General features: G+C 42.2%; 4 protein-coding genes across 14 annotated transcripts in view; 1 reads left to right on the forward strand and 3 right to left on the reverse strand.

Annotated features, from left to right (window-relative positions):
• Positions 1-905, reverse strand: part of gab1 (GRB2-associated binding protein 1) — a 50,560-nt gene extending 49,655 nt beyond the window's left edge. Inside the window, exons 1-2 of one of the 9 annotated variants that reach the window (XR_004614606.1) lie at positions 264-905; positions 4-149 (exon numbers count right to left, since the gene is read on the reverse strand). Coding sequence is in view for 8 of the 9 variants with exons in the window: in XM_034592045.1 (XP_034447936.1) it covers positions 4-75 (72 nt within the window). In the remaining variant the exon portion in view is untranslated. The remainder of the gene's footprint in view (positions 1-3; positions 150-263) is intronic. The other 8 variants (XM_034592045.1, XM_034592044.1, XM_034592054.1 and 5 more) reach the window with 8 other exon arrangements.
• A 3,107-nt stretch (positions 906-4,012) lies between these two features.
• On the reverse strand, positions 4,013-13,835 carry usp38 (ubiquitin specific peptidase 38). Its single transcript, XM_034581353.1, has 11 exons — positions 13,641-13,835; positions 10,572-11,262; positions 9,266-9,401; positions 8,936-9,065; positions 8,730-8,831; positions 8,173-8,331; positions 7,806-7,999; positions 7,627-7,720; positions 7,411-7,517; positions 5,735-7,076; positions 4,013-5,183 (listed from the first exon to the last, which is right to left on the reverse strand). Exons 2-11 carry the CDS (start codon positions 11,251-11,253, stop codon positions 5,013-5,015), a joined length of 3,117 nt encoding a protein of 1,038 aa, XP_034437244.1. The 5' UTR covers positions 11,254-11,262; positions 13,641-13,835; the 3' UTR covers positions 4,013-5,012.
• Positions 13,836-14,415: 580 nt separating this feature from the next.
• smarca5 (SWI/SNF related, matrix associated, actin dependent regulator of chromatin, subfamily a, member 5) lies at positions 14,416-22,969 on the forward strand. Of its 3 annotated transcripts, none has more exons than XM_034581377.1 (24): positions 14,416-14,701; positions 15,876-15,986; positions 16,104-16,270; positions 16,341-16,459; positions 16,669-16,769; positions 16,881-17,060; positions 17,640-17,795; positions 17,902-18,033; positions 18,165-18,233; positions 18,346-18,455; positions 18,562-18,788; positions 19,010-19,131; positions 19,245-19,397; positions 19,490-19,622; positions 19,868-20,016; positions 20,118-20,240; positions 20,336-20,443; positions 20,580-20,693; positions 20,782-20,904; positions 21,008-21,140; positions 21,265-21,383; positions 21,527-21,739; positions 21,832-21,960; positions 22,222-22,257. In XM_034581377.1, exons 1-24 carry the CDS (start codon positions 14,630-14,632, stop codon positions 22,240-22,242), a joined length of 3,084 nt encoding a protein of 1,027 aa, XP_034437268.1. In that variant the 5' UTR covers positions 14,416-14,629; the 3' UTR covers positions 22,243-22,257. The 3 variants fall into 3 exon arrangements, with proteins under 3 accessions (XP_034437268.1, XP_034437256.1, XP_034437263.1); XM_034581365.1 differs by lacking the exon at positions 22,222-22,257 and adding an exon at positions 22,577-22,969 and having other exon boundaries at positions 14,417-14,701; positions 21,832-21,942; XM_034581372.1 differs by lacking the exon at positions 22,222-22,257 and adding an exon at positions 22,577-22,969 and having other exon boundaries at positions 14,430-14,701; positions 16,359-16,459; positions 21,832-21,942.
• An 812-nt stretch (positions 22,970-23,781) lies between these two features.
• The window catches only part of frem3 (Fras1 related extracellular matrix 3), a 30,951-nt gene continuing 28,956 nt past the window's right edge, over positions 23,782-25,776 (reverse strand). Inside the window, exons 21-24 of the mRNA XM_034581343.1 lie at positions 25,236-25,362; positions 24,938-25,125; positions 24,705-24,851; positions 23,782-24,620 (exon numbers count right to left, since the gene is read on the reverse strand). Coding sequence (XP_034437234.1) covers positions 24,069-24,620; positions 24,705-24,851; positions 24,938-25,125; positions 25,236-25,362 — 1,014 coding nt within the window. The 3' untranslated portion in view covers positions 23,782-24,068. The remainder of the gene's footprint in view (positions 24,621-24,704; positions 24,852-24,937; positions 25,126-25,235; positions 25,363-25,776) is intronic.

Below are 25,776 nucleotides of genomic sequence, written 5' to 3' on the forward strand. Positions count from 1 at the left end.
TACGTAACGTCTCAACTTTTTTTCAGGAGGAGACTTTCTCAGCCACCCCGAGCACACCACATCCCCCCCGCTCATAGCTGCGGATCTCGGAATCTCTCCCTGGACTCGCTGCTGCGGCTTCGAGCCTCCTGGGGAGTGTCTTCTCCGACCTGCAGCAACAAGAAGGAGACAAGAAAAGCTCAGAGTGGGAAGCTGGGACGTTCAAAAAAGTTGTTTTTCCTCCTGAGTAAACACCGTCACTCCTTCGAGAAAGTCGAACTCACCGACACGGCGGAGGCTCTGAAATGCACGGACCAGATTTTCCACGAGTTGGAGTCAAATAAGCGGCCGCGTCCTGAGCGCGGAGCGGGTTCGAGCCTCCGAGGCGCCGCCTTTAGGACAAACACCCGCCGGGACTTGTGTGTTGTGTCCAAACTGGAACACGAGAAGAGAAAAGACGAAGCCAGCGGAAGTTTTTTCTTCTTCTTCTTCTTCTTCTTCTTCTTCTTCTTCTTCTTCTTGTTGTTGTTGTTATATGCGCCGCCTCGTGCTGGTTCCCGTCAAAGTGGAGCGATTCCCAGTTGGCGATAAGAGGAGTGGGTGTCCCGCAGTGACCCGCAGCATATTTCACCTGGTCCCCGGAGCGAGAGAAACTACAGAAACTACCGGATTCACCGTCTCTTCACTGCCATGGCTCCTTCATCGTGATTGACAGGGTGGCTCCGTCTCTCCCTGAACTCACCCTCCTCTGGAACATGGCGGCGTCAAGCTGGCGCGGCTCGCGAGGGGAGAAGCACAGGAAGCGAGGGGGGCTTCGCTTTCAAAATAAAAGAAGAGACGCTCGACGAGTCGCTAGTTGTTGAGTTTCAAGTTTTTATTGTCAAATGTAAGTTAACACAAGGTCAATGGAACGACTGGAACGTTTAGTTTTGCGTTAGTAGGCTATATTTTTATATATAAGTTTTCTCTTTTACATTTATCAATTTCAGTGAATGTTGTTTTGTATTTTATTTGAACGAGTCTGAAAAAATGTTGATTTCATAATAAAATCCCTTAATATCCAGCCTATGTTAGTAAGCTCAACATTTCAGAGCAATGGTAAAAATATGTTTTTGGCATTTATTTTGAGTACCACAAAAAAAGTAAAAATAAATACAATAATATAAATAATAATTTAGACATCAATTAATTAATAAACGTTTAATCACATACATTAATCGATTTATTTATTTAGAAAAATAAAATAGCCTTCTCATATGTATTGCTAGATTTATTTTTACGTCTATTTGTGTATGAATACAAATATAATAAATCAATGTATTGATGAATCAACGTAGGAAAGAATTAAGTAAATAAACAAATTAATATGTTGATAGAACAATTTATAATAAATAAATAAATATTGAATCGTAAGCTTCATTTATTTATTCATTTTATTTACGTACACTTGTGTAATTGTCTTTTCCTGCACGAGGCACAACCCCTTTCATCGTCAAGGGGACATTTGTTCTGAAGGTCGCAGTCGGAAGTTGTATCTGTCTAACTCTGTTGGAATAACCACTGGTGTGGAGGAGGAGGCGAGCAGGGAAAAGTGTAGTTCCTCTGAACCGTGGGACATGTAGTCCAAACCCCGCTGTGTTCCGTCCCTGAACACCAGTGGAGGGAGGGTTCGGTGGATGAGCTGTGGTGAAACACAGCGAAAAACAGCTTTTACAAAAGTTCCCTCAGACAAAGAAAAGAATCAGCTCCTGAGTGAAGGTCCCAACAAATCATCACATGGCTGAACTACAGAATCCACAATGACACATGTACTCTGGAGGAAACTCCCCCCACATATCATGTACAGTTTGAATGATGACACTTGACCAACTGCCATACTCACAGGTGTATTTTATGAAATGTATCTTCGTTATTATTATTGTTGTTGTTGTTGTTTTTATTATCAGTAATGATAAACAATTACAAACTGCTTTACAAGTCAAAAATGAACAATTGAAGGCCAAAAATATAGGAAACAACCACAGAAACAAACAATAGAAACCAAAAGCAATTCAGTGATCACACAGCAGTGGAGCACAGATCCAAGACTGAAGATGTTACAGATGAGGAGAGAGTGACAATGAAATAAAATAAAACATTAGGAAAACAACAAAACAGTCTGTTAAAATTAAATAAATAAATATAAGCAATAAGAGGTGAATTGAGACCTTAGGTCCCGAGAAAGCACAAGTATAAAAATGTGTCTTTACAAAAGATTTAAAAGACAGATTTTACAGTGTGTTTTGGCCTACTTATCAACATGACCACGTAACTACAAACACTATATTCCTAACAAAACTTATTGTATTATTATTATTAATGTTGTTTTCATTTGAACTGTATCCTAAGAGAAAACATCTGATGTACCGGTACTGGTTTAATTGTCCGACACCACACTTGCAATCCTGGTATCGATCGATCTCCCAGGCTCAACAGAGCATCTATAACTGGTCTCATCCACTGAGACGTGTTTCTCCTGGACTCAGATTGGTATCCGAGGAATCTTATTGGAATGCTATTGTAATGGTAAACACTTCCCCCAAAGGATGTTCCCTGTTATTCTATGATTAATGACTTTTCCATTGCACAGGCCCACAGCCTCCCTCAACAGCCTTGCTATTGATGAAGAAACAGGGAGCAATTAAAGGCTATGGACGCAATACACCAATTCCACTTAATTATCTATTTAGCTCTAATCTGCAGTGTTACAACTTCACAGGCGCACAAGATCCTGCCATGTTCTCGCTGCACCAGACTTTTACATTTCTACCTCTGCGACACTGTGTGTTTGTGTGAAGCTGTTTCTTTGTTTCACGTTGTCTCCTCTTGTTGTGTTTCACTGGTGCAGAAATCTTTTCTATACGTGGGCCCAACAGCATTCTTGTGGTCAGCTGATGATATCTGAGTTTTAGTGCATAACTCATTTGGGCCAGCACCAGATGAAAACATTCGTAAACATTACTGAATCCTAATCGGACATAAAATTTAAAGAGACAATGTAATATATTATTCCCGGGAGGGACGATTTCAACAAAAATCTAATGGTTCGGTTGATTAATAATTGAGAGTCATTGATTTTTTTCTTCAAATGCCCTTTGAAAGCTTTGGTGCTCCTGTTGGGGTTTTTTTTTCCTGTAAAGTAGCAAATGAGTAAAAACAGCGTTGTAACAAATAACTTGTTGTTGCCACAGTTGGACTTTCATTTGTCCGATGACTGTGGGAGCAGCGAGCTGTGATTTCCCAGTTCCCCTTTCAGTCACTGCTTTGCCTATTCCATATCTGCAATTGTGCAAATATATTTTGCAATCAAAGCCACAAATGGAAGGGTAAGTATGCTTGTTATGATTCACTAAGCAGAAACATATATTAAAAAAAATACATCTCTCAAAATAATTACATGTATTTGCAATGTTTATTTAACATGTTCATCATGTCACCTTAAAACACTGTGCAATAATTATCATATATTTATCATAGCACCTGAATATACTGTGAAACATTCATATATATATTAATTTACTTATCAGTCACTTATTGTGTGTACAGTTATTGAAGTACTTTCTTATATATTTATTTGGGTTATCTTTATACTTTTATTATAAAGTTGTTTATTTTTACTGAGGAACATGTACAGTGGTTCGGATGAAGTACTGACTCCAAGTGGTCAGTAAAGTTTCTGCAGTAGAAATGCTGAAATATGGAAAGTAGGTAATAGGGTCATTTAGGTAAAGCTGGGCTTGACTACAGGAGCTTTACTGTTTGGTTCATTACCACAGGAATGAATTTCCAGAAACCACCTGCTGCCTTCCACGGCTCAGTTGAACATATATCTATTGTCTTCCATCTTTTACATTTCTTAATTTACCATTTGTCCTGCCATGTATTTAATATCACATCAATAGTTCAGTCCTCACCATCTACCCACTGATACAACTTTAAATAACTGGGAGGTTGTTTTTTGTAGAGTAAAGACAATACAACAAACACTGATTTGTTTTCCTGGTTTTTTGAGTTTTTTACTGGAGGAAAAGGTGAAGCCATTATGAATATTAACACAGTACAGCTGAGGTTGTAAATTCAGATCACTTCTTCAAAAGTCTGCATTAAATATCAAAAGGCACATAAAAATCAGCATGAACACAAAAGTCTCCCTGAATAATCAAATCAGAGGAAGTACATTACAATATGTTGTCAGACAGTAACCTGTTGTAACAAGGACTTTTTAATCCTCTGTAAATCCCACTAGCTGAGAGCATGGAAACAGCTTTAAATATTCTTACTGAAAATGCCTTAACTTGGAAATTTTCCCAGTTTTCACTTTTCTTATATATTTTTTTATTTCATGAATATTCAGAAATGATATTTAGGTTGTATGTACATTTATTGCATGGCATATCAAACCTATAAAACACACACAAAAAAACACACAGGAAAAAAAAATATTAAAGTAAAACTCCACAGCATTTGATAGCTGCCTGCAAATCAGAAAAGTAAACAAAGTTTGTTCAGGAATCTGACCGATCAGAAAAACTATCTTACAATTGGATGTTTTGTTCTTTGTCATAAATACAAGCCAGATAACAAGAGCATGTTCTAGATGTGTACATTTCCATCAATGTACTTCTATAGTTTAACTGTATATAGTGCCAAATTTCTAGAAATTAAGGAAGAAAACACTTCAACCAATGGGTGTTTTCTGCCTATGTATTTTTTTTTATTGATTTGAAGTATCAATGGAAGATTACAATAATGAAATCACAAAAAACTATCCTGAATAAATAAAAAATAAAATATTAAATGCTGACCATGATACAGTGGTGTAAAAACTATTCAAGTCAAAATCAAATCTATGATCAGAACCAGCACAGACACTCAATGCTTGATTTAGTTTGTTCTTAGATCACTTCAGTGCTCTCTGTCCGAGGTTATGTGCACAAGAGTCCAGGGCTCCCCTAGTGGCAGTTCATGTGGGTCTCCTGCTGCATTTATTTTGTTCAGAACACCAGTCTGCTAATGGTATTGAAACCTCCTCCTCCTCCTCCTCCACCTCCACCAGAAGGGCCGCAGCTCCCCGGTGGGTTATTGTCATCTGAACCGTTGGGCCTGAATGAACAGGAAGATGAAGGGGCCTGCAGAGCCTGGGTCCGAGCATTGAGCTCCTGTTCCTGTTGACATCATGAAGGAAAGAGAGTTTTACACATCGGCCTATTTTTTAACTGTTAAAAATATTCATAGGTGCCAAAAGTATCTATGCAGCTCTATGAGACTGATATTTACATTGTTACAGCACCCTCTAGAGGTGATTCACTTTGGTCACTTATGCAAGCGTGGTGGAATGTCAACCAAGAGCAGCACAGTTCAGTGACTCGTGAAATTACACTTTACATCGTACAACGGGACAGTTCAGATTTGGCTTCAAGTGCAGTCAAAAAAAAAAATGATATTCAGGCTCTTAGCTATCTGTAAGAGAACGTTCTGTTTGCTCTCAGCCATTTTCCACCTGAGAGAATCTTGTACAATGCTTGACTTTCATAATAACCGCACACTTAGGAGGTTAGCACTAATAATGTTCTAAGTCAAATGCATGACATGCGCTAAAAATAGGTCTGAATATCCATGGAAGTCTTAGCAGGTATGATTTATGGGCACTGATAGTTTAGACGTGTACCACAATGCTGAGGGAGAAGTATTGTTTCTTTTGTTCCCCTTCACTTACCTGTAAATACAGCTTGTTGTCCTTGATAATAGCATCCAGCAGTTCTTTCTGCAGGGGAGGCTCAGCACTCAATCTCATTCCATTTGCTGCGAGTCCCCCATTTATGTTCTGCCCTTGTAGCTCCTGTTTTCTGTACATAAGCACATAAGCTGTGTCCTTGGGGAAGCGATTAGTAATGTTTTGCACTGATTGGAAGGAGGTGAATGTCACTCTGCTGTCATTGAACAGCAGCCAATCCTTCGCTTCCTGGACACTCGTAGGGACTGCGTCTCCTTGTTCGGGTGGAACTGCGAGAGCTGAGCAAGTGGAGAGGCCACACTCGGCCTGGCCATTCCCCAAATTGTCATGGAGGGCAAAGTGATTGGCTGGGTGCTGCGTTCCATCTGTTCCGCTGAGGTTACGGCCGTAGGAGTAGTAGTGGCCACTCTCGGATGATATACCAGAATGCATCACCACTGAGCTGAGGACATAGGGCACGGACAACACTGGTGTTTCTCCTTCTCCATTTATCTGCTCTAGTCCATCTATCCTCTCCTTCTCCTCTTCCTCCTCCTCTCTTTGAGATGGTTTGAGTTTCTTGGCCAGATTCTCACTGCTCTCAGGAGAATCCACTTGCAGAGAAGAGGAGGTAGAAGAGGAACAGGGTAGAGTCATTGAAGGGGCATGTACTGGAAGTCTCATGACCGATGGGATGGTGACATTTTCCAGAATCTTCCTGCGGACGTGGCATTTAGCATCGTAAGAGAATCGCAGCAGAGTGAGGATCAAGTACTCGGGTGCTGACACCACTTTCAAGGTCTTCTCTGCCCGCTGGAGGGAGCTACACGTCTCACAGAAATAGGCATTGTCTTCATCTAGGGTCTCTGGGGCCAAAAAATAGTTCACCAGGTCCGGCACAGAGAGAGGAGGCTCATTTGTCACTGGCGTAAAATGGACATTGCTAGCCGAGGCTGTTCCTGGTTCAGGAATCTCACTGCCACCATTAACAGATCCCTGACAGAGAACCTTGGGCTCCTCCGGGGGCCCAAAAGGCTGAGGGCCGTCCAGAGAGGTGGCAGAGGGACAAAAGGCCAATGAGAGGTCACTGAAAGGCTCCTCTTTCTCAGAGATGCAGTTGCAGTGTGTACAGCGAATGCCTGTGATTAGCTTCCCACCAAACATCCTCTCTATCAAAGTCTTCCCATCATTCTCGGGTTTGGTTTCTGCAGGAGCCGAAGGCAGCTCTTCGCCCTCCTCTGGAGAAGTCAGACCTGTTGGGTCTTTGCTGCTTGTGTCGACAGGGGAGGCAACCTTTGACTTAGCTGATTCCAGGACCTGAATTGTTCTCTCCTCTTCATGTAACCTTGAGAGCAGGAGACAGGGACAATCAACGTCAGGGGAAAATACTACTTTGTCCTGATAATCATTTTTGCCACTATTTTTTATCTTTCTCAAAGAGTCATATCATTTCATTCTTGTGACAGCATACTTTACACTAGTAAGCTCCAGTCATGCACACTCAACACTCAAAATGCCTAAAGTAAAAAAATAAAGAAAGAAATAATGTATATCGTAACTTTGTATAATGTCAATTAATTTGGCAATACAGGAAAAGCATTATAATTTATTAGTTTTTATCTAAAATGATGCATACACTTCACAGTCTAACTGGGATTGATTAATCCAGTCTACAGTACCTGTCTAGAAGAAACCTGAGGTACTCAGAACAGTCCTGCTGAGAGCCCATGTTGAACCAGGGAGGCCGAGACACTTCCAAGAAGTTTCTGGGAGCATATGCTGCCCTCTACAGGACACACACGCACAAACACACAGAGAGTCTCATTGTCATCCACCATTAGAATCCACAAGTAACAATATTTGGTATAAATCTGTTACGCAGAGGCAACACTAACCTGTGTGTGCGCAAGGAAAGCAAAGAGCAACTGAAGCTTTTTCATCAGTGTGTGGGAACCGTTCAGATGTAAAGATAAAACATGCCTCCTGAAACTGAGAAAAAAAGTCATATTCAATCCTGTGTTACATAAAAAGGGTGTATATATATATATATATATATATTTATATATACACTCACTCTGTGGCCATGAAGAGGGTCTGGATGATGCTGTTCATGTAACAGGTGTTCCCCAGGTTGACCAGGCCTGTCTTGCCCGTCTCAGACTTCCCAGCTTGCCTCAGTAGACCAGACACAAATGAGTTGGACTGAGACGTCCAGGCACTTTGATTCAACACCAGTTTAATCTTCTCCTCGCCGGGTTTTGGGAGATCCTGACAGAACAAATTTAAATAATTTATAAGATACAGAACACAAAGGGTACCCTGGAAATTCACTGGTAGAAATTGACAACAAATATTGCAGGTTTTGATTATTTTTTCAATGATGAACACAAATCAATACATTTTAGAAATATTGTTGCATAAGGTGTTCTGCACTCGTTTACCTTGATGGCCTCTAGTATGTGGTCATAGAGGTCAGGGAAGCCGGAGTACTGGTACATCATGCAGTGTATGAGCTCCGTGAACTGCACCAGGAAAGCTTTACTGGTGGGGAGACCATCTGTCCTTAAGGATTGGACTAGATGCACCACATGTGGAACAACCTAAGAAAGTGAGGGATGAAGGGAAGAGAAAAATAAGGACACTGTGGTGTTGAAAACAGTGGAAGCTACTACTTATATTAATCACACAAATCTTCAGGGCTGTCAGCCAGAGGGAAGCTGCACATAAGGAACCCCACAGAGAGTTCAGTCTCATTTTCTGATTATTTTTGAGTCTATTCATGTTCTTGGATTCTAATAGGCCAACTCAAGGGCCATTGCTCGGCATTCTAGTGCATCACACGTCCTTAATGGTGGAGCCAGGCCAGGCCTGGGGTTCTGGGATAAGTCTGTGCAGCTTTTAAGTAATTTAAACCAGAGGAGAAAAAAATGAGAAAACCGATACAGTGGCCGGCCATTTGAGAGGGAAATGGGCTGTGAGGAGACAGGAGATCCCTTACCAAATGGAAGGCCTCGGGAGAGTGCTGGAAACTCAGCAGCATATGAGAGAGCACGGCTAGAGCTCCCTGCCGCACTATAGGGTACCACAGACGACTGAATACCTGTGGATTAAAAATAAATCTTTATGTCATTAAACGATTAAAACAATCACTACATTTTCTCCTTCCTGAGGGCAACAATACATTAAAACGAGGACTTGACGAACCAGTTCAATCTTGAGCAGAGTGACATCAATAAGGATAGTGAACTTCTGAACTGCAGCGAGTCCTTTCAACAGAGCGATGACCCAGGTGTCAACGTGATGGGCCAGAGGCCAAGAGAGCCAGTCAATCATCCTAGACGGACAGAAGAAGAGTGTAGATAATGAGCAAAATGGAGACATTAAATACATCTATAATTTGCTGTACTTGACTGACAATGTGAAAGCAAATTTAGTGATGCAACATGTAACCAAATAAAAACTGCAAACCTCCAACTTAAATATTCTTAAATAAGTGTGTTTTAATTTGTCAAAGTTGTCAATGTGTGAGGTAACCTGCAGAGGGCTTTAGTCATGCTCGCGTCTTTGACATTCTGGTCTGTGGTGAGGCTCTTGATGAGCACCGTGATCATCTGGACAGGGATGTGCTGGACCAGGCTGGCGAGGGCGATGGATGGCTCAAAGGAAGGGTCTGCGAGATGTAAATCAGAATCAAAGTGAAACACAATTACCCAACTGTACATTTTCTTTTTGTCTCAAAGGACAGTAAGTGCCGTTCAAACATGAACATTTTTGATTTGTACCATGCAGTGCAAGACCAGCACAAACTAAGGCCTCAACACAACTGTTGATTCTTTAAGCTTCACAATGTTTGTATTCACAGCAGGGCTGGTTATGTTGTATTTTAAGTAGTTAATGTTGCTTTATCCATCCCTGGCCCAAGCATTTGACAATTGTTTCCGTTGGGACGTCTTGAAGTCCCTAACCCTGATCCAAGGTCTGTGCTGAGTATCTGACAATATAGATTGAGAATACATGTTTATTTCTTCTCACATAATAGAGCTGCACTTCAACTAAATTAGGCCTATTTTAACATTAAAAACATATTTAATGCTTTAACAGTTGATTATTGAGAAACTGTGGAAATCTCCACTTTAAAAAACACTTTACAAATGCAGCAATGTCACTGAAATCGAGGCAGAATGACCTTTTAACCCACACAGGCTCTGCTCGCACCGCTCACTGTCACATGCTGTCAGTGTGACTCTTTCATTGTAACTGAAGCCCGCTGTTTGTTTATTTCGTGCTGCTTCACAGTTCAGTCTCTCAACAACAACACTGCACTGTTCGCTCAGGACACTGTCACTAAAATGTACCACCAATAAAAGGTCTGCAGCTGTATTTCAGCTTTCAACTGAAATATTCTGAACTTAACTACATCCTTGTAAAATTAAGCCTCGACTCCCCCCATTAAAATAACCAGTGAGTCAATAATACTAACTGAAAATTGTTGGATTTACATCCAACCTACACTCAAATGAATCAATGTCAGCTTTTGGCAGGGCCCAAAAAAAACAAAATGAAAAAAGGTAACTGTCTGCAAGTGCTTAATCTTGCGTTAATAACCCTGGTACTAACGCCATTATTTGTCGAGAGAGATTTACAAGAAATGGGTCCATGCTGCCAAATGCAAATTCTCTTTCTCCATTACTATCTGGCTCACATCCATGACAGTTTGAATAAAATACAAATTTGTTAATATTCATTCTTTGCGCTATTAAACGTTCTAGAATGAAATAAGATGCATGTTTCTGTTCCATTAAACTGCATCCCCATGTATTATAGACATAATGAGTCTCACCTGTGGAGGAGATAATGGAAAAGACTTCCTGCAGTGAGGGAAGCAGTGTGGTGGGGTCAGCCTTCCAGATGTTCTGCAGCAGCGTGCTGACCTTAGTCACCTGACCCACATACTCTCTCAGCTCTCGCTCTTGGCTGGAGAAGCAGTGGAAGTAACTGATGGTCCTGACCAGCTGCTGGCAAAACAGAACGCCTGACTTATCCCTCGGGATGCACTGCACAAAGTCCGACAGCAGAGTGCTCAGACGGGCACAAACAGTTGGCTCCGGACGCTCACACACCATCCTTAAGACCTCAACCTGGATCATGCTGAAGATCTCCAGCACTGACGGGCAGCTGATGAGCAGCCGCAGGCAGCAGTGGATGTGTTCTATTATGGCTGGGTCTCTGTTGCTCAGCTGGCCATAGCCCTGCTGGAGAAGACTGAGGACAAAGTCTTTACTGAAGAAAAGCTCAAACTCTGGGCGGTGGTAACGCGCATAGGCTTCCAAAACCTGGAAGCCAATCTGTTTCTGGAAGGCATCTTCACCAAGCAAGATGAGGCGGGTGGTGAGAGTAAACAGCGCCTGACACTGCTCCTCAGTCACATCTTTCTCTGCTGCTTCCACTACCTTCTTCACAATGGCCCTCTTCACTAGAACAGAGTGATCGGAGCTCACGAGGCCCTCCAAAATCTTGTCCATTATGACGGTCTGTAGAGGAGAATACAGGAAATAATTAGTTGACACTTTGTTATCACAGAGTCTGGCATCATACTTTACTATTACTTTGGGGATATCACAAATTGTTTTTGTTGTTTAAATCACAGTGAACACAAGAGAGAGTTTGGTCTCATTGGCGTGCCGAGCTCTTTCCACTCCACCTGTCAGAGCGCATCAATTGTCTGCATTCACTGAGTGAACATTGTCAGCGTACAAACACAGAACATGTTTACTCAGCTGAATGGGCAGCGACATGTACTATAGACTGAGCCTCATTAAAGCCAAGTAAACTAGTCATAGATGTTGAGTATTTTTGTAATCAAACATACAGGTTTTTGATACATTATAATTGATTAGAATTCCTGCAGGGTTCACTAAGTTTAATCTTAGATTTTTAAGACATTTTCAATATGATATAATTTACAATATGATGCTTGTTATAACAGTTATTCTGGTCAAAGTATAAATAATTGAATTATCTGTGAAAACGTGATAATTAATTCTAAGAACTAGGGCTGCGAGCAGCATTGTGCTGGCCCGAGCACTTGCGATCTCGGGACCTGATGCGGCCGCCGGGAGGGCTAACAGGGACCAGGCGAAACGGTTCCGTGTTGCTTGCGTTTTGTGCATCGCAGGAAGGATAAACACGTCTCTTCCTGCCTCCGTCACGCTGCGCTGGACTACGCCCACGCCATCAGGTGTAGACCACACGGTGAAAATCGAATGTAAATCAAAAAAAAGTTGTAAAACGAGGCTTACCTCCTCTTGGCAGTAGGTGGTGCTATCACTACATACAGACTAAAAGATCTGTTCAGGTCAAAAACACTCTTGTTTCTCTTCAGATCGTATACGTCTTTCACCTTTTCAACAGTCTAAGACTGGAGTCTATGACCGTTAAAGGACTAAAGCAAACTGACCACTAAGGAATTATTTGCTTAATGAATCCTTTGAAGTGTTTTTTTGTCAAGCCCTCCATTAAAACCATATGAATGTCTTCAGGTAGCGGGCTGTTATTACACACATGTACTTTGAGGGATATTGAAAAAAGTACACTGAAGTTAAAGCAGTTCCGTGTGTCACAGTGACACGTAGACATTTCACACCACGCCACTAGCCTGGTGTTGGACAAAAACTCACAGTTTCCATAAGACTTCATCATCAATGTTTTGAGGCCCTTCTGACACTGTTTGACATGGTTATGGAAGATGGACAAGGAGGAGTACATCAAAGTGTAAGACATGCAAAAAACAAGACATTTTCCGTTGCCACCAGGGGGCGCTGTGATTTTAAGTCATGATTTCATGAGATGTCATACATTTCCAGTTTGGAGTCAATTGGATCATGTGTATCCGAGATACAACTACCTCGTGTTTTGATGGTGATTCATCAATATTTGACGCCAAGGTCACACCGTGTGACGAAGAAAACTCACAATTTGAGTTGGTTTTAATCTCCATCTTGTTAAGATGACACTCACTGAATTTGAAGTTGATCCGTTGAAACCTCTAGGAGGAGTTTGTTAAAATACACAACGTCTAAAATGCCCATAATGGCCAACTTCCTGTTGCGTTTATCAAATTTGTGCCGGGGACGTTTTTAATGATACATGTGTGTACCGAATTTCGAGAAGATCGGTTAAACCAGACGGAATTGCTGCGTTTTAGGGGGCGCTGTTGAGCCATTTTGCCTGTACTGTACTGCAATGTAGTTTGTGTACAATAGCTGTGAGACTATTTTTGGCCTCTATCTGTTCCCGATATTTTCATTTATTTACTTCATTTTCTAAATCTAGTTACTGTATATAATTTCGCTTAAAATGATTGTTTGTTACATCCATCATGGTTTCATCATGTGATTTATGTGAAGGTGCTGTTGCAAAACTACGATTTCCCTTTAGGATAATTAAAGCACTTTTATCTTTACACTGTTTATCTGTCTATGCAGATGAACCAACAAATTCAACAGACTCAAAACCAGGCAAACGGAAAATATAATGACGTTACACGTGTTCAACAATATTTGAAACCTTTTTTCTCCCGGTTGTTTTTTGTCGTTGAGGAAAACATCGAGCCTGTGTGGAAACAGGCGGCTAGCATGCTAACGCTAGCTGTAACGTTAGCGTTAACGGGCGCTTCTCCGACAGTTTAAAAACAGGGCTCGGATGTTAAATACAGCCACAGACATCTGGTGCCTGCTCTCCTGCTCCAGCATGGCCGCTGTTGTTAAAATCACATATATCTATAAAGAAAACAACAAAGCAGCCAAACAGGCCTGACATTAGCTGGGTAACGTCAGGAGCCACTGACTTAGCACAAATGCCGCTAACGTGTAAATTAACCTGAGAAAAGGGGTTTATAATGTGAACTCACCAAAATAGAGCATGTCAACAGTGTCCAACCTGAATATCATAAACTGTCGGTCGACAAAAAACGACTTTTAACAGATAAACCCGTTTTATTTTGGTTCCATTTGTTCGCTCAGCTGATCAACCGTCGGCTGACGTCATCCCGTGGACAGAGACACTGGAAGGACCCCTGCGAGAAGCGATGTCCGTCGCTTACTGTGCCTGTTCCCGCAGAGGAATTTTTTTTAGCATCAACACCGGAAGTGTCATGTGCAGAGACAATTCTGAGTCCTGCTTGATGACAAGATTTAAATGTAGTAAAACCGTAGTTGAGATATTTATGAACTTTTGAGGAGTTTGTGTACATCATATGTGCTGCTTTTAAGTAATCCTCGTACATTCCCCGCTTCCCAAGCTCTCAAGTGTTCACATCCTTAACGAAGCCTGAGTATATTTACAAATATACTACATTGTTATAATATTTGATAACAAGTTTAAGTCAAGCACTCAGAATTTAAACCGAAGCAAAGATATGAATGATTGGGGGAATGTGCTTTAAGTATACACATTTAAAAATATATATATATATATATATATATAAATATAAGAATAAGAATAATATAAGTAAATTATAATTTTATCTCAGCTTTTATGAAGTCAAGTTCATTTATTTATTAACATTAAACTCTCTGGAGGGAATGGCATCAAAAACATGGAAGAACTCGTTCACGGCTGAATAGCAATGTTTCCCCGAAGGCAGCATCCCCGAGTCTCGCGATAGCGCGCACGCACCGGATAACATTAGCGGGCTGAGAGCGCGGGTGCCCGAGAGAAAGCTTTGCTAGTGCGGCAGCGGCTCCTGAGACGCTCCGGAGTGTTTTCATTAAAAACAACAGGGTTCTCCTCGTTTACCGAGACTAAGTCCGGAGGATCTTCAGCGGCTTCCACACGGCACGACACCGGGCAGCTGATAACGGACCACAGACCCGGACCGAAGGGGAAATTCGATAGAAAATGTCCGAAAGCGAAAACTGCGTGCTGCCGCGGGAAGAGCTCCCTGAAGTTGTAGAAGCCAGAGGAGCGGAGGTAAAGACGGTGAATACCCGGAGAGTCTCCTGTCAACACCGGGGAAATGTCTCACTAAACCCCCGGCATGAGTTTAAAGTTTGACTCTCCTCTGTCTGTTAAATTCGGCTTCGTGAAACTTTCACTGTGTCGACGTTAATGCGGACTGCTTTAGCTAGTTAGCCAGTTAGCTAGCGGTGCTACCATTAGCTCTCTCCGGTGTCTGAAGCTAACGTCACAGCTCGGAGCGGCAGCAGCGGAGAGGCCGGGCTCACGCTGCTAGCTTAGCCCCGTTAGCTTCCCATTGATGGTCGCGGTAAAAGTAGCGGCGTGTGTTTGTGTTTACCACGGGACCAGAGTCACCCGGAGGTCGGGTCGTAGTGACCGTGATGCTGCGGCTCTTTGGGGAAACATGAGAACAGAGGAGAGCCGCAGCAGCAGCTCTGGGCTCAGCTCGGTCCCATCAGGGTCTTTGTTTTCAGACGCTGCCTCCGAGCTCCCCGGTCTGTCACTAGACTTCCGCTGCTGTTGTTGTGAAGAGGATGAACGAACTTAACAGAAACAGCTCGAGTTCTCTCATCTGTAAACATCGATATCTTTATATAAGATAAATATGAATGATTCAACACATTATAAATATATTGACTCTTTAAAAACAACTCGATTCGATTACTACTCCACATCATGTGCTGCATTACGCTTTCATTATCATGTCCTTTATGTGCCACATTCTTTTTATTATTATTTAATACTCAATACATTTCTACTTTTCTTTATTCCAATTTTAGTCTAGTTTATTATTTTGTTTTATTATGTAACTAGGCAATAGTCTCCTTATTATCATTTAATATTTTATACTTGTAATACTTTAATACTATTGCATTAGTCTTTGTTGTTATAACTTTAGAGCAAGATCTGGTACAGGTTTTTACTTTGGGATTTATAAAGTTATATCTTATCTTATGAAGAGTGAAGATATTATCTTCTGTACAAATATAGCACATGTCACATTGTCAAACTAAACTAAAGGAAGTCAATGCTGTTAGCCTCTGAGTGAATAGTAAAATAAAGTGTATAGATGGAAAATTTGTGACAACATCCCATCCCATATTCCTGTCTGCTGTTTTGGGGGGTGAACGTAAATTTAAAGAATATCCAAATAATAAAACGGTCTTCTCATGTTTTTCCTGCTCAGGATAAGTCTGACTCTTCAGATGCTGGAAAAGAGTCCTCCTCAGATGCCGGTCCCGATGGAGCAGATGCATCATCTTCCTCAGCTATTGCTCCAGGTTACGAGGAGAAAGTGGTAAGGGGCCGGGCCCCGTAGCTCACATTGCACGCCACAAGTCCCTGTTCTTAGATAAATAAGTTAAAGACAATTTTTCCCCCGTGTGTGTGTGTGTGTGTGTGTGTGTGTGTGTAGCAAACAGACCGGACCAACAGATTTGAGTACCTGTTGAAGCAAACAGAGTTGTTTGCTCATTTCATCCAACCAGCTGCACAGAAGACCCCTACCTCTCCACTGAAGATGAAACCAGGACGTCCTCGCATAAAAAAAGATGAAAAACAAAACCTGCTGTCTGCTGGAGAGTGAGTCTAAGACCTCCTACTATAGAAGTTTTATATTTAATAAAGTCCGCATCTTTTATGATTCGGAAAGATTGTCTTTGATTGACAGCAACCGGCACCGGCGGACGGAGCAGGAGGAGGATGAAGAGCTTCTGAACGAAAGCACCAAGACGACCAATGTCTGCGCTCGTTTTGACGATTCTCCCTCTTGTAAGCAATGACCTGTTTTTATCTGAGCATGAGAGGAAGGAACTTTGTGAAGTAGTTGGAAGGAGTGTTGATGCCATAAAATGTCACATTCCCTACGTTTTAAGATGCATAATGGATTGTTGACATCTTAAAGATCGTGATATAAAATTGTCAGTTGGCCCACCCTAATGCAAAAGTGATCATTATTTGTGTTTTTGTCCCACATCTAGATGTCAAAGCTGGGAAAATGAGGGACTATCAGGTCCGTGGCTTGAACTGGCTCATCTCTTTGTATGAAAATGGCATCAATGGCATCCTCGCTGATGAAATGGTGAGTGGCTCTCTTGCGGTCAAAAGTATCGCTTTTACATTAGCATGTGTATATTTTGTTTTTTCGTGTATTGTCCCGCCTCACACCCTCTCTCGCTCTGCTGTTTCTTAGGGTTTGGGTAAAACTCTCCAGACTATCGCCCTGCTGGGTTACATGAAGCACTACAGAAACATCCCGGGTCCCCACATGGTGCTGGTGCCCAAGTCCACCTTATACAACTGGATGAACGAGTTCAAACGATGGGTTCCCTCTCTTCGTGCAGTCTGCCTGATTGGAGACAGAGAACAGAGGGTAGGCTTTGTCTGAATGTTGTGATTATCTGGAAGCCGACATTCAACTGAAAATATGATTATTTTTTTTTTAGAGAGATTTTGTGTTTCAGTCTGTAATGCTTCATATTTGATGGATCACAGTCGGTCAAGCCACATTTTAGCATAGTAGCTTCAGTTTGAACAGAATCACCATTTTCAGCATCTCAATTTTGGTGTCTGGTTTGGGGTTATTGTTACTATCATCGCTGATGAGAAATTTGGGTAAATTACATTTACAGCTGTGATCATTTCATTTAATTTTAATTTCTCTGTGAGAGTCAAAGTGAGTATGTGTTGAGGTGAGAAAGAGAACTGAGTAGATGCTTTAGTTGTCAACAGCATGCACAAGATTCTTTTTCAGGTGGATCATCTGTCACTGTTGGCTACAGTTAACTTTAGCTTCACAAATGGGAAAATAACACTCGGTAATTTGGAAGTGATAATCCGAAAACTGTGCTCAAGATTGCCAAGAACAATATGCAGAATTAGCATTGTAAATTCTAGGTTACTGTCACAGGTCAAGAAAGTAAAATGCTGAACATGTTTGCCTTGTTCTCAGACTGCTTTGATCAGAGATGTGCTGCTGCCAGGAGAGTGGGATGTGTGTGTCACATCCTACGAGATGCTCATCATTGAAAAGGCTGTGTTCAAGAAGTTCAACTGGAGGTACCTCGTAATCGACGAAGCCCACAGGATCAAGAATGAGAAATCAAAGGTCAGACAATAAAACAGATATTCACATGTTTCACAACTACTTTTCTTTTACATTTAATGTAGCAGGGTAGTCCAGTAAAGCTTAAGCTTTGTTTGTTTTCCCACAGCTATCAGAAATTGTACGAGAATTCAAGACCACCAATCGTTTACTGCTGACTGGAACACCCCTTCAAAACAACCTCCACGAGCTGTGGGCTCTGCTCAACTTCCTGCTGCCTGACGTCTTTAACTCAGCAGATGTGAGACTTGATAAGAATCAAGGGGGGATATTACTGAAAACATAACCTCCTCACTTCAAGTCTGTTTAGTAGAAAAGTGTTTTCCCCTCTGGTACTAATCTTTCAAATTTTAATTTTCCCTCCCCCTTAAGGACTTTGACTCCTGGTTTGACACAAACAACTGCTTGGGTGACACGAAGTTGGTGGAACGTCTTCACACTGTATGTATTGAATTCCCTCAATGACAACTTTTAACTGAACTGTTCATTTTTAAATGTATTGTACTTGCGTGGATTGTAGCTTTTTAAAGCCACCGTTTTTTCTTTTGTGTAGGTTCTACGTCCTTTCTTGCTCCGTCGTATTAAAGCTGACGTGGAGAAAACTTTGCTCCCAAAAAAAGAGATCAAGATGTACGTGGGCCTGAGCAAGATGCAGCGAGAGTGGTAAGCAGTTGACCTTTACATGTTTAAAATTAGCCCCAAGCATCTTTTTTCCCCCTCCATCTTTAACGTATGTAATGTAATATGGACCTGTGTTGCAACACGTCAGGTACACAAAGATTCTGATGAAGGACATTGACATTCTGAACTCAGCGGGTAAGATGGACAAGATGCGCCTGCTGAACGTTCTCATGCAGCTCAGAAAATGTTGCAACCACCCGTACCTGTTCGACGGAGCTGAGCCAGGTCCTCCGTACACAACTGACCTGCATCTGGCCGTGAACAGCGGCAAGATGGTGGTGCTGGAGAAGCTGCTACCCAAGATGAAGCAGCAGGGTATGTGGATTATCACTTGAAACTAAGGGGTCTCCTCTTCTTTTTCATTCAGCATTTAACTAAAAACCTGTTCATATATTGTTAACATAGATGTGCAAAATGTGCATAGCAGTCATAATATATTGAAGTGAATATTCTTGGCATAGTCAATGTTTAAACATACCCAGAGGTAATTTAACTCTTCTGTACATTTAACTTACAACCATTATCCATTTTCCCAGGTTCCCGTGTGCTCATCTTCAGTCAGATGACCAGGGTGCTGGACATCTTGGAGGACTACTGCATGTGGAGGAACTATGGGTACTGCCGCTTGGATGGTCAGACGCCGCACGAGGAAAGACAGGTAAGACACTCCCTTCTCAAATATGTTACAAGTCAGGGTCTATGAGAGTAGATTTACATGAAGTGAGTGTAATATGAGACACTCAAGCTTCTAGTATCTTTGCTGGTTTTCAGATCTCTATCAACACATTCAATGAGCCCGGCAGCGCTAAGTTCATCTTCATGTTGAGCACCAGGGCCGGTGGGCTGGGGATCAACCTGGCTACAGCCGACGTCGTCATCCTCTACGACTCGGACTGGAACCCTCAAGTCGACCTGCAGGCCATGGTTAGTACTTTGAAGTAGTTTGGGGACGGATACCGGAACACTGTTGGTTTCTGACACGGGATAACATAATTAGTTTGATCTTCTCATTTAAGGACCGAGCTCACAGGATTGGTCAGCAGAAGCAGGTACGCGTCTTTCGTTTCATCACCGAAAACACAGTGGAGGAGAGGATCGTAGAGAGGGCCGAGATGAAACTGCGCCTGGACTCCATTGTCATCCAGCAAGGTAAATCCTCATCAGCTGAGCTATGATTTCAAGTGAACGTGGCTATAAAAGCAAGTTTTAACATCCTCAGGTGTGATTAGAGAGAAAGGGCAGATTGAACTGGAACAAACAGATTTGATCTAAATTCTGAATAATAATCAAGAATTAGCGTTTCTCATTGGTACAGAATCTTTTTTTAGATTGTAATTAAATAAGATGGAAGGTTTTGTGTAAGTGATCGTTTTGTTGTTTTGTTTGTTTAACAGGAAGACTCGTGGATCCAAACGCAAACAAGCTGGGCAAGGATGAGATGCTGTCCATCATCCGTCACGGTGCCACACACGTGTTCGCTTCCAAAGAGAGTGAGATCACAGATGATGACATTGATGCAATCCTGGAGAGAGGTGAAAGAAAGGTGAGCAAAAGAGTCAATCTCTTGATCAGCATTTCCTAATTAATGCTTTTTTTTTTTTGCATGAAATTTAAACTGAAAACTCTGATATTGTCATATACTAGACTATGGAGTTGAAGGAGAAGATGTCGTCTCTGGGTGAGAGTACCCTGAGAAACTTCACCATGGACACAGAGAACAGCAGCGTGTACACATTTGAAGGAGAGGACTATAGAGAGAAGAAAAAGGTAAAGAAACCAACATCAGTAATCCGTCTATTTCTCATTCCAGCGACAGGAACCCTCGAGACATTATCTTATTTCCTTCTTTTGTCTTCATTCAGGTCATTACCAACTGGATCGAGCCGCCCAAGAGAGAGAGGAAAGCCAATTACGCTGTGGATGCCTACTTTAGAGAAGCCCTGCGTGTCAGTGAACCCAAAGCACCCAAGGTATGGACTGATCATTGTGCAAACACCCCGAGGATAAAAAATAAAAGAAAGAATGTGTAATGTCAGCGTACTTATGATGGATGGTTTGTTATCCTGTTTGTGGCATAACATTTGTCTATTTGACTCGATTTCCCAGGCTCCTCGTCCTCCCAAGCAGCCAAATGTCCAGGACTTCCAGTTCTTCCCCCCTCGTCTCTTTGAGCTTCTTGAAAAGGAAATTCTCTTCTATAGGAAGACCATAGGCTACAAGGTACAAATATATATATCAGACAAGAGTGGGTTTGCTTTTAATGTCTTTAGAAATGTCTCTAAGTCGTTCTGTGGCCTTGTCTTCTTAGGTTCCCCGTAACCTGGAAATGCCAAACTCTGCTCAGGCGCAGAAAGAGGAGCAGGCTAAGATTGACGAGGCCGAGGCTCTCACAGAGGAGGAGCTGGAGGAGAAGGAGAACCTGCTGCAACAGGTACTGAATGTTCTCAATCAATGGTCTAAATTTTTGACTGGTGTACTGCAAATCCAAAACCTTGTTTGTGTGCACACTGTGATTATGTGTACCGTCTCTGCAGGGATTTACTATTTGGAACAAACGTGACTTCAACCAGTTTATCAAAGCCAACGAGAAGTGGGGAAGAGATGATATCGAGAACATCGCCAGAGAAGTGGAGGGGAAAACCCCCGAAGAAGTCATGGAATATTCTGGTAAAAAATCTAGCTGTCCTCTTCTGCCTGGAAAGCAAAACCAAATCTATGACTTCGACCCGTTATACACAAAAATTTGTGGGTAGACGCATGATTTTGATTTAATATTGGCTTGTTCCTCCAGCTGTTTTCTGGGAGCGCTGCAATGAGCTGCAGGACATCGAGAAGATCATGGCCCAGATCGAGAGAGGAGAGGCCAGGATTCAGAGAAGGATTAGCATCAAGAAAGCACTTGACTCAAAGGTAGCTGACTGTTCACTTGTGGTTTAAACGAATTACTTTGATCTTTAAATCTCCCTCTGATCCCTTAACTGTCTCTTAATCACATTATCCTCAGTTCTTTATTAATTACTGATCCCTCAACGTGTTCCCATCTCCTCGCTTAGATTGGTCGCTACAAGGCTCCCTTCCATCAGCTCCGTATTTCCTACGGCACCAACAAAGGCAAGAACTACACGGAGGAAGAAGACCGCTTCCTCATCTGTATGCTCCACAAGCTGGGCTTCGACAAGGAGAGTGTGTACGATGAGCTGCGTCAGTGCATCCGTAACTCACCTCAGTTCCGCTTCGACTGGTTCCTCAAGTCCAGGACCGCCATGGTGAATTTTGGCTTCTTTGCACCATTTGTCCTGTATTTATATATTTATTTGCTTAATGATTAAAATTGTGTTTTTGTAAATTTGTTGTACAGGAGCTTCAGAGACGATGCAACACCCTAATTACGCTGATAGAGAGAGAGAACATGGAGCTGGAGGAGAGGGAGAAGGCCGAGAAGAAGAAACGAGGTCCAAAGGGTGCATCAGTAAGTCATGAATCCAAAGTCATTCAACAGAAGGGAAACAACTGGTTAATCATTGCTGCTAAAATAGTTCGAATTCAAAACAATATTAATCTGGCGCTAGGTGATGTTTTCAATGAATCAATCCTGTGCCAGTATGACAGCTGGGTTTTGGTACAATACCAAAGTGATTTTGTATAAATTTTAATACCTTGCTTTGAGTCAAATGTTTTTGTTGACACACATCTACAAGAACTTTGCCTTTCAAAATAAAATAAAAATGTTTTGATTGGAAACAAACAGAAAATAAAAAACCCATGGTAGAAAAATGTATACAGTCCAGAAATAGAACAGGATTATGGGAGGTGTATAAGATATTATTATATTTTCCTCTTTCTGGTTAATTGAATGTGTAGAAGTGTATTGGTTTGTCTTGTAGAAGTATTTTTGGATTACACTGAAATTAGCAAAACAAACCGAATTCTGAAAGTCCTGTGTGTTTGATCCCTTAATCCACCATGATCTGCTTTATATGCCGACTCTGTCACTCTTTATACTAACTCTCCTAACTTCCTCCAAACTTCTACCATTACTACTTTGCTCGAAACTCAATTCCTGCTCATTTATCTCTCGTCCTCTTTGTCTCCTCTTCTTCCAGGCTCAGAAACGAAAGTCAGAGGGAACCCCCGACGGTCGCGGACGCAGGAAGAAGCTCAAGTTGTGAAGCTGTTGACGAGCAGCAGTATCAGAATTTGAGAGCGCAGCCAGCTCCAGTACTGTTAGTTCTAGTGTCTGTGTTTGTTTAGCAGGCCGTGATATTGTACTGTGTTAAACACCCCGACGGACTGATCTGGTCGTTTTTTAGGTTTTTAGGAAGTGCTCCTCTACAAGCCGGCCTCGTCGTCACTGGCCCTGAACACTGCAGCTGTGCTGGTTTAGTTTTTTGTTTGCTAGTCCTTTTTTTACTAGTACTTCATTGAAATAAATGTATTTATGCCTGTTGGTTGTACTACATTCCATTGCTTGAAACGATATGTACCTTTTTTTTTTTTTTTAAGAAAAACATTTGTTCTTTTATCTTCCTATGTGAAGTAGAAAATGTCTTTTGAAACATCAGAAATAAACCTCCCCCTTTTTTAAAAAAAGTGTGTGCACTATATTAAATAAGACACCGATTCAAAAAATGAACATTTATATTTGGCAGTTGAAGTGTACAAACATCCAAACACTAGAAACTGACACAAAATTAAAAAGCCATAAAATTCAAATTGGCACATTCAAATATACTGTAGAGGAATATTCATAATGTTTGATACTGCACTTGTTTTTTCTCAGAACTTGACTGACAAACTAGAAATAAGTAAAGTTCATGATTCTTCAAGTTTCACCAGGTTGTAATACCTTTAGTCCTGCTGTGAAATGTACACAGATTGTTTTTGCATCCGACTTCAGCCACATTAACCTGAAAAAATGTTTAAAAATCTGCATTCTCAAGACAAAAGATGGCATTTAAAAATCCCTTTCAGTGACACCATAGTGATATTGTTAAGTCAGCGGTGGGCAGGTATACTGAAGGCTTCTTAAAGCACAACAGACACAACAGCAATATTAACAATCATTTATCACATCATTCTTAAAGGTCAACTAACATTCAATCTGCTTTTGCTCTAGACAAAACAAATAAATGAACACAGTGAATTACAGTAATAAAAAAAACTTGGTAAACTAATTATTTTTAAAGGAGGAACATAGAAAATGTTTCACTTAATGGTTGCCTTTTACTTGGTAAATAATTGCATTCAGTAAATTGGGATTTTCATGCACTTGCAGACATTGAATAAAGAGGGATATTTTACAACTTGGCAACCGGTAAAGCTGGGGAATATTTTTAAAGGCCTCTACATACATCCATGATTCAGAATAGGCAATAACCTATAATACATTACAGCAAGAACTAACCACCATCAGAGATCAGTAAGAACACTGGTGCTTCCTCTGTGCGTGGGCCACACACACGTACTGTGCTGTCCACCTGGTTGTTCTTGGCTCCTCAGTGCTGCGAGAGTTGGGCATTGAAGGCACATTGGTGAGGGAGACTACAATAGTCTTTTATTTTTAAATAGCAGGCAGGTGTTTGAGGTGGTCCACATCTAGACCTCAGAGCTGTCTGAGCTGCTCCACATGCCCGCTGGGCCCTGGCTGTGGCCCCCGTACGCAGAAGAAGATGAGGTGGTGTACGGCGGGAACTGGCTGCTCTTTTCCCGCCTCTTGCGTCGCAGCAGCAGAATGACGACGGTGGCGATGAGGCAGACGAGCAGGACCAGGCCGATGAGCCCCACCAACATGGGCAGGGTGGAGGTGTCGGCCGGCTCCCTACCAGAGCTCTCCAGCTGGGGGCGCTCCAGGAGAGCGTCGTGGTTTGGGGACCAGGGCTGGCGCTGGCTGACCACCATGCGGTCCGCCCGGTCCAGAGCGATGTGCTGCATGTTGGTGCCACGGTTGTTGTCGACACCGATGTCCTGGGGCACATTGGGGCTAGAGAGAGCGGGGGCGGCGCGGCGGTGGCGAGTGTGGGGCTGCTCAACGGAGGACACGCTGTGATGGAGGTACTCCACACTACGCTTGCCAATGTTACGGTTGGCGTTTTCTTTGGAGCGGACGGTGTAGATAGTGTGGATGAACCATTCTCGACCGGCAGCCACCTGGGGAAGAAAGATAGTTCAGCTTGATCCTTCTATGTCTACGTGTTAATGTGCAACTCATGAATATCGTAAGTATTCAAAGACCTGGAAAAGTGGAGATGACGACAGCGTGAACCCGTCTGACCCCGGCTGTCTGACCAAAGACAGAGCTCCAGCTGTGTCTTGGGCCAGTGTGGCCTTAAAAGCGACATCACCAAACGCTGAAGCTTGAGTGTCCGGCTGGGCCTTGTCCTGCAGAGCAACACACACAGAAATCAGGAATCAGAACCAGCTCGTTTGGCTTCAACAACCCAAAGTGTTGTCCTTTCCCATCTTACCAGAATCTTGAATCTGTAAAGCAGAGTTGAAGCGTCTGCCAGGCAGCCGTACTCCTTGTTGGTTGGGTTGTATTTGGGAACGTAACCGTCTGCTCCTGTGCAGAGGAAAACTTTCTCGATGCTGCAGGAGAACGAGTCGCCCAGATTCTGGACCGGGTCCACCATCACACGGCCGTAGATCATGGAGCCTGAAGCAAAAGAACAGGTGGAATGGTAAGAGGGACTTACAATATGGGATTCTCTTAGGGTCATGAGCTGTAATTTGACTTAAGGCCCCTGGGTGGCAGCGTTGTCGTACCGTCTGAGAAAGCAGCATCAGTCCCCTCTCCGAAGCCCAGGGAGCCATCGGACAACCACAACTCCTTCTTGGACAACAGGAACATCTGAGTGTTGAGGCTGAACTCTGCCGCAACTGGGTCGCTCACCTGGAACACACGACACGGGTGATCATACCCAGACCAGATCAGTGTTTAGGAAATAAACAGCAATAAGCAATGGGTTAAAAAAAACTTGTTGGAGAGACGGGACATGGGACAACAAAGGGGTGAATCCAGGATTTTTCTTTTCACTTTCTTTAACTTTCTTAGTATTTCATGATGAGATGAGCCCTTGCCCTTGTGCCCTTCTAGTGTCGTAGATGTATTTGTTCATTCTAAAACCATTGGGAGCAAGATGATGTAACCTTTGTTTTCTGAAATATATTCCAATTAGATTTGAGGTATTTTGATATTTCCGACTTGCCGACTAACCCGAGAAACAATAAAGCCATATTCAACCTATTTGAAAGTCTAAATGATGGTTAAGGTGGCATTGCAGTGTCCTCATTAAAAATCGGTGCT

This window comes from Hippoglossus hippoglossus, chromosome 1 (assembly GCF_009819705.1).
Source record: "Hippoglossus hippoglossus isolate fHipHip1 chromosome 1, fHipHip1.pri, whole genome shotgun sequence".
NCBI lineage: Eukaryota > Metazoa > Chordata > Actinopteri > Pleuronectiformes > Pleuronectidae > Hippoglossus > Hippoglossus hippoglossus.

Coding starts and splice junctions, on each gene's coding strand:
- usp38 (XM_034581353.1), bottom strand. CDS start 11,253: ATGGACAAGATTTTGGAGGGCCTCGTGAGCTCCGATCACTCTGTTCTA. Junction 8,000..8,172: donor ACATACTAGAGGCCATCAAG/GTAAACGAGTGC, acceptor TTGTTCTGTCAG/GATCTCCCAAAACCCGGCGA. Junction 7,077..7,410: donor CTCAGGTTTCTTCTAGACAG/GTACTGTAGACT, acceptor CCTGCTCTCAAG/GTTACATGAAGAGGAGAGAA.
- smarca5 (XM_034581365.1), top strand. CDS start 14,630: ATGTCCGAAAGCGAAAACTGCGTGCTGCCGCGGGAAGAGCTCCCTGAA. Junction 18,456..18,561: donor AGCAAGATGCAGCGAGAGTG/GTAAGCAGTTGA, acceptor GCAACACGTCAG/GTACACAAAGATTCTGATGA. Junction 21,384..21,526: donor AGAAAGCACTTGACTCAAAG/GTAGCTGACTGT, acceptor CTCCTCGCTTAG/ATTGGTCGCTACAAGGCTCC.